General features: G+C 36.0%; 1 protein-coding gene across 2 annotated transcripts in view; it reads right to left on the bottom strand.

Annotated features, from left to right (window-relative positions):
• Positions 1-5843, bottom strand: part of cd8a (CD8a molecule) — an 18175-nt gene extending 12332 nt beyond the window's left edge. Inside the window, exons 1-5 of one of the 2 annotated variants that reach the window (XM_060934983.1) lie at positions 5829-5843; positions 5274-5375; positions 3985-4290; positions 554-646; positions 258-386 (exon numbers count right to left, since the gene is read on the bottom strand). In XM_060934983.1, the coding sequence (XP_060790966.1) occupies positions 258-386; positions 554-646; positions 3985-4290; positions 5274-5322 (577 nt within the window). In that variant the 5' untranslated portion in view covers positions 5323-5375; positions 5829-5843. Of the gene's footprint in view, positions 1-257; positions 387-553; positions 647-3984; positions 4291-5273; positions 5424-5828 lie in introns of those variants that run through there. The other variant, XM_060934982.1, reaches the window with a different exon arrangement.
• Between the last annotated feature and the right edge of the window lie 1174 nt (positions 5844-7017).

The raw sequence follows: 7017 nt of genomic DNA, 5'->3' as shown, positions 1-7017 counted from the left end.
GTGTAACTGATGCACAGGGTACGAATTCATAACATTTTTAAAGGGTCAAAACTGAGTTATTTCTGTAATACCCAAAAAATAACTTCATGTACGTTTTTTTCCTCTCTATCATCATGAGCATAGAATTAAAATAAAACCTAAACTCTATATTCTCTCTTATGTACCATGAGAGTTCGTGGTTGAATTATTTTTTTCTCAGGTTGTCACTCAAAGGCAGTGTGACTATAAAGTGGTCTATAGATGGTGATGGTGCTTACGATTGCAGTACAGAATGGTGGCGAGTAGGAACAGGAGGAGAAGTCCACAGGAAGCAGCCAAAGAAATGAAGATGTGCAGCTCACAACCCAAAAGCACAGCGAGTGATTTATCTGCAGCCTTTTTCCCTCCTAAGAACAAATTTAATGTTAGTGGTGTGAGGTGAAAAGACAAACCTTTTCACACAAGAGCTTCATTTCTCCTCACCGATGTTTATGTAATTATTTATGGTGCTATGATTAGGATTTGAAAGTGTGTGCTTTGTCAGTGACTAGAGGCCTGTAACGAATAATAATACCATTGGGATTCTGTCTGCATGCAGTGGTTGTCATCACAGCCACTGTCGGGAGGCGGGTTGTTTGTACCTTCGGTTTGATTGTTGTTGTTGGCACTGAAAAAAAAGACAATTTTAAATAATAAAATTGATCTATATGTACATACAGCATATAAATGAACATGAAAAAAAATTAAGTGTCGTACACAAAGTTTCTGATGTTTCAGACAAAAATTTTGCATCTGCTGTGCTAACAGACTGCTTGTGAGACTGTACGAAGTGAAACCAGTTCATATTTTATCTTTAAAAATGCACATTTTGCTATTCAGATCATGTTTACTACATCGAGTAGGATTACTCAAGTCCATTGCAGCTACTTCCTGGATTCTTATACCGGTATATGTCAAATTGGACAGGTTTTAAAATTAAACTGATTGATTTTATGGCCAAAAAAGGCTTGAACATACTGTAAGTTTTATTAAGGTTCATAATGCATATTTGAGCTTAGATGGAGCTGAAACAATCCTGTGCAAAAGTCTTAGGCTCCCTATTGTTTTTTTGTTTCATACAAGCTTTGTTATAGATTTCTATTTTATGACATCTACGTTATCGAGTCAAAACATTAGAAAACATTTTAGAATCCAAACATTCGTATTTTTTCCAGAGCAGTATATTTCAGAACAGAAGAGAGCACTTTTCAGGATAAAAAAGAAAACAGAATGAAGGCTGCTGGGTTTGGGTGCAAAATGAAGACGCGACTGTGACAAAGTGTCCAGGAGAACTGCGGCTGGTTCTGGAAGATGCTCAGTAAAGCCTACAGCTCATTTCCTTATCAAACTGCACTCATTGGACCTCAGACTACATTTTTTTCTTTTTAAAGCAAAGAATTGTCTCACACCAAATATCGACTTTGGGTCATTTATTATGGCTTACTGCTTATAATATCTTTTTTTAAATGTTGAAACATTTCATTTCATTATTTTTTAAGCCATTTTTGCTCTACAGCATTTCTTTACATGTGCCTCAGACTTTTGCAAAGTACTGTGTATATGTCTGGGATGGAGGTCAACCCCTTCTGAGAGTGTTATGGTGGATACCAAAAAATAAATAAATTAATAAAAAACTAAATTAAAAAAAAACGTGTTACATTAATACCTCTAGGTTTGGATTGGGGATTCACTCTTAGTGTTCATGAACCCTTTAGAATTTTTTATATTTTCACACAAGTCCTAAAAGCAGATAAAGAAAACCCAGTTAAACAAATGAGACAAAAATATTATACTTGGTCATTTATTTATTGAGGAAAATGATCCAATATTACATATCTGTGAGTGGCAAAAGTATGTGAACCTCTAGGATTAGCAGTTAATTTGAAGGTGAAATCAGAGTCAGGTGTTTTTAATCAATGGGATGACAATCAGGTGTGAGTGGGCACCCTGTTTTGTTTAAAGAACAGGGATCTATCAAAGTCTGATCTTCACAACACGTTTGTAGAAGTGTATCATGGCACAAACAAAGGAGATTTCTGAGGACCTCAGAAAAAGCGTTGTTGATGCTCATCAGGCTGGAAAAGGTCACAAAACTATCTCTAAAGAGTTTGGACTCCACCAATCCACAGTCAGACAGATTGTGTACAAATGGAGGAAATTCAAGACCATTGTTATCCTCCCCAGGAGTGGTCGACCAACAAAGATCACTCCAAGAGCAAGGTGTGTAATAGTCGGCGAGGTCACAAAGGACCCCAGGGTAACTTCTAAGCAACTGAAGGCCTCTCTCACATTGGTTAATGTTAATGTTCATGAGTCCACCATCAGGAGAACACTGAACAACAATGGTGTGCATGGCAGGGTTGCAAGGAGAAAGCCACTGCTCTCCAAAAAGAGCATTGCTGCTCATCTGCAGTTTGCTAAAGATCACATGGACGAGCCAGAAGGCTTTTGGAAAAATGTTTTGTGGATGGATGAGACCAAAATAGAACTTTTTGGTTTAAAGGAGAAATGTTATGTTTGGAGAAAGGAAAACACTGCATTCCAGCATAAGAACCTTATCCCATCTGTGAAACATGGTGGTGGTAGTGTCATGGTTTGGGCCTGTTTTGCTGCATCTGGGCCAGGACGGCTTTCCGTCATTGATGGAACAATGAATTCTGAATTATACCAGTGAATTCTAAAGGAAAATATCAGGACATCTGTCCATGAACTGAATCTCAAGAGAAGGTGGGTCATGCAGCAAGACAACGGCCCTAAGCACACAAGTCGTTCTAGCAAAGAATGGTTAAAGAAGAATAAAGTTCATGTTTTGGAATGGCCAAGTCAAAGTCTTGACCTTAATCCAATCAAAATGTTGTGGAAGGACCTGAAGCGAGCAGTTCATGTGAGGAAACCCACCAACATCCCAGAGTTGAAGCTGTTCTGTATGGAGGAATGGGCTAAAATTCCTCCAAGCCAGTGTGCAGGACTGATCAACAGTTACCGGAAACGTTTAGTTGCAGTTATTGCTGCACAAGGGGGTCACACCAGATACTGAAAGCAAAGGTTCACATACTTTTGCCACTCGCAGATATGTAGTATTGGATCATTTTTCTCAATAAATAAATGACCAAGTATAATATTTTTGTCTCATTTGTTTAACTGGGTTCTCTTTATCTACTTTTAGGACTTGTGTGAAAATCTGATGATGTTTTAGGTCATATTTATGCAGAAATATAGAAAATTCTAAAGGGTTCACAAACTTTCAAGCACCACTGTGTGTGTGTGTGTGTGTATATATATATATATATATATATATATATATATATATATATATATATATATATAAACTAAAGCAGTGGTTCTTAAACGTTTGTGTATAAATTTATTTCAGGGAAAAAAATTTAATGATTTTTTTGCAGCTATAGGACTTTTTTTATTTCTTGAAATTTACACTGAGAGAAGACATGAGGTCTGAGTTGACTTTGACGCTTGGACCCCTAAATGTAATATCTTTGATAATGTGACATTGGGATTCCACCACTGGAACAAAATAAAAAAAAAAAAGTTTCACGGACCCCACTTTGAGAACCACTGGATTAAAGTGTTGAGCTTTCTATAGAGTGAAGATTATTGTTATCCAACTGCTGGGGAAAAAAAACGCAGGCCAAACTGGAACAACTGGGAGATGGAAACAGTCCCTAAATTACTGCTTTTAATGCAAAATCATACATACATACATGATATAACATTAAAACAAGTAGAAAATCTTAAACATTTATGAATTTATGAAGTAATTAGTTAAGAAGTTTGAAAATAACAACATCTAACAAAGCCAGTCTCCAAGTTTGATCAGCTCTGGGTGTGTTTTGGCATCTAGAGTGTGGCCAGACCAAGCTGCCATCTACTATGCGCTCTGAATGAATAGTGTTGGCATTATAAGAGCTTATTATCTGTGCAGATGTGTGCAGAAGTTTAGTGACCCACCTTTCACTCCACGCAGTTTGGTGGTGCCGCTGAAACGCAGCTCATTGTCGTTGATGAAAATGCAGCTGTAAGTGCCACTGTCTTCCTGCTGCTTAAACCCGATTACTTTCAAAGTTTGCTCAGTCATTTTGAATTTATTTTTGTCACTTGATCTGAATTTCTTACTCGAGGTGTATGTTGCCATGTACTCAAAGTCCTGCTTATTTTCTTTCATCCGAAGCCAATAGACCGATGCCCCTTGAGAATCACATTTGAGGGTCACATCTGCATTCTCCTGTACCTCCTTCTCTTCAACAGCTTCAACACCTAAATACAAGAAATGAAACTGATTAGACACCAAAAGTCATTTATTTACAGAACTAAAAGTTTTAGGCAACTTTTTTTCGGTTTAAATTATATTATAGATTTTGATTTTATGACTTCTACATTATCAAGTCAGTAATAAAAAAAAGATTCCTAAATGTTAGTTTTCCAGGACAAAATGAAACGAAATGCTACAAGAAAATACTTGTACGTCAGTAAAGAAAGCAGCATGTTACATAAGAGACCACTTTTTATTGAAAAAAAAATACAACGAAGGCTGTTGAGCTTCTGTTTTGCTCGAAAACTAAGAAGCAGAGTCTCTCTAGAAGAAGTAGATGCTCAGTAAAACTTACAGCTCCTGATAAAACTGCACTCATTGTACCCGAGATCTCCTCTTTATAGGATTCTTTCAGGTAGAAACATTTAATTTTATTATTTTTGAAGGAATCTTTGCTCTACAGCATTTGCTGAACTTGTTCCATTCGAGTTTTTCACAGGTATATTAGATATAAGAGGCTGGGAAAATCGTGTGGTTTAATTAAAATTAAAATTTAAAAAATAAATAAAACAAACAGCACAAATGTAAGATATTTACAGTAATATAGACTACTGTGAAGTTCAGAGAGTAGGTATGCTATAGGCCAGTACATTATAGATTTATAATAGGTCGGTTCAATTTATTTATAAACAAATCCATAATTTTTTTTTATTATTATTTTTTAGAAAGTGCCTTGGATTGAAAAAGATCTGAAAATTTGAAGAACTAGAATCCAAAACTGATTTTAAAAAAACCTCCTGGTGAAATAAAAACAAATAATTTGAATAACCATTAAATCTCTATTCAGTTGTAATGTACCGTAATGTTCATAATGGTGATAATAGTGATAATGTTCATCTCTTTATTCGACTGATATGAATTGCATCACCTCTTCGAACCTCATATAACTTCAGTCCAACTTTTAAAGAAGAGAAAACACATTTCTTACCATGAAACAGGACCAAGAAGACACCAAAAACACTCCAGATCAGCGTCATTTTCTTGTTTTTTCTTCTTTAACAATGTTTTTTTTTCCAGTTAATCCCAGCACCTAGAACATGAAGAGAGTGAAGAAGAAATGTGTCATGAACATGATCTTCTCTCCTCCCAGTTTCTCATTCTCTTCTCCTTTCTTTTTTACTCATTGCTTCATCTTTGGTAGATTTTTTTTTCTTCTAACATAGGTAAAAAAAAAAAAAAAAAAAAAGGCTTGATATGGACTAAAATAAAAGAAATGTTATTTGAATTTTAAAGTAATATTAGAAAACATTTTAAAACACTGACTGGACTTTTTTATCATAATCTTGATCACATTTAAATTTTCACACAGTCATTTGATTAGTTTACATGATTCGTTTATTTGCATGTGGTGACATTTTTTAATTTGTATGTACAATTTCGGGGTATAACATTTTAAAAGGAACTTTTTTCATGCCTTTTTCCCCCCTTACATAATGATGATCACATACAAGAGCAGCGTTTCTTTAAAATAAAATAAAATCACCTGAACAAGAAAAGATTTTGTGAATATTATATATATATATATATATATATATATATATATATATATATATATATATATATATATATGGTAAATATTTTTCAGACTGGTGCATGGTTTTTGCTGAAAGTCAGTCACTGCTGAAAGACAGCAACATTCTGATCTAATTTCATCCCCAAATGCTCACAATCGAATGTTTCTATCCTATAGACATTTCAGAGTGAGCTTACAGAATGGAAATTGGATAAATGTTACTTGTGATCTTTTAAACATCATGCATTTTGCAGCAGGGTTGCAGAACCATGCACCAGTCTGAGGGTCTTGCAGAGCGCGTGGAGCACCGAAACCCACCAATCAGAAGCTGAGCTGAGACCCTCTCTAAAACCACAAACACTTTATACACATCAGACACTAAACATCATCCATCTGCACTTCAGCCATTTTTATTGTTCATTTTCAGCGCTATAAAGTCACCTGGACACATCTGTATTACTCAACACAGGAAGAAAAAAAAAAGCTGCCTTTTTTTTTTTTAAATAAATCCAGATGGACATGTGAACACAATTTGGAAATGTGTTTTTAACACAATAAAAAACTCACTGTTCAAAAGAAGCAGATTCAAGGTTTAAGAATCAGTTGCTTGTTCAATGCCATGCATGACTGTGAAAGACTAAAGACCATGTGATCTCACACACACACACACACACACACACACACACACACACACACACACACACACACAGACAGTGTGTCCAAATCAACACAAAAATAGTTATCGGACCACAGAATCAACCTTCTACCATGATCATCTCAGTCCCCTGACCTGAACCCCAGGAGTGAACTGAAGATGAGAGAGCACAAGAGAGGGCCTCGGACCCTGGATCATCTGCAGGGATTGTGTAAAGACGAATGCTCTCAGATGCCCTGCTCTGCATCTCCAGCCTTATAAAATGTACAGGATCACTGTATGGCCATAACTGGCATGCCAAGTCTTGCAAGTCTGGAGGAATGAAGAGATGAGGCGACCATACGTGAGCTTGAAAGAATTATAAAGGACCCTAAAAATCCAAATCATGTGTTCCGTCCAAGAATGGTGGCCCACAAGTACGCAACTAGGAACAAAAGTTGTCTCGCGATATCATTATCAGGAACTGAAAGACTTAAAAAGTCTTCTATCTCAAGAGCATGTCGC

The sequence above is a fragment of the Neoarius graeffei genome, chromosome 12 (assembly GCF_027579695.1).
Source record: "Neoarius graeffei isolate fNeoGra1 chromosome 12, fNeoGra1.pri, whole genome shotgun sequence".
Lineage (NCBI taxonomy): Eukaryota > Metazoa > Chordata > Actinopteri > Siluriformes > Ariidae > Neoarius > Neoarius graeffei.
The sequence above is the reverse complement of the archived record's forward strand: the minus strand, read 5'-3'. Positions and strand labels throughout refer to the sequence as shown.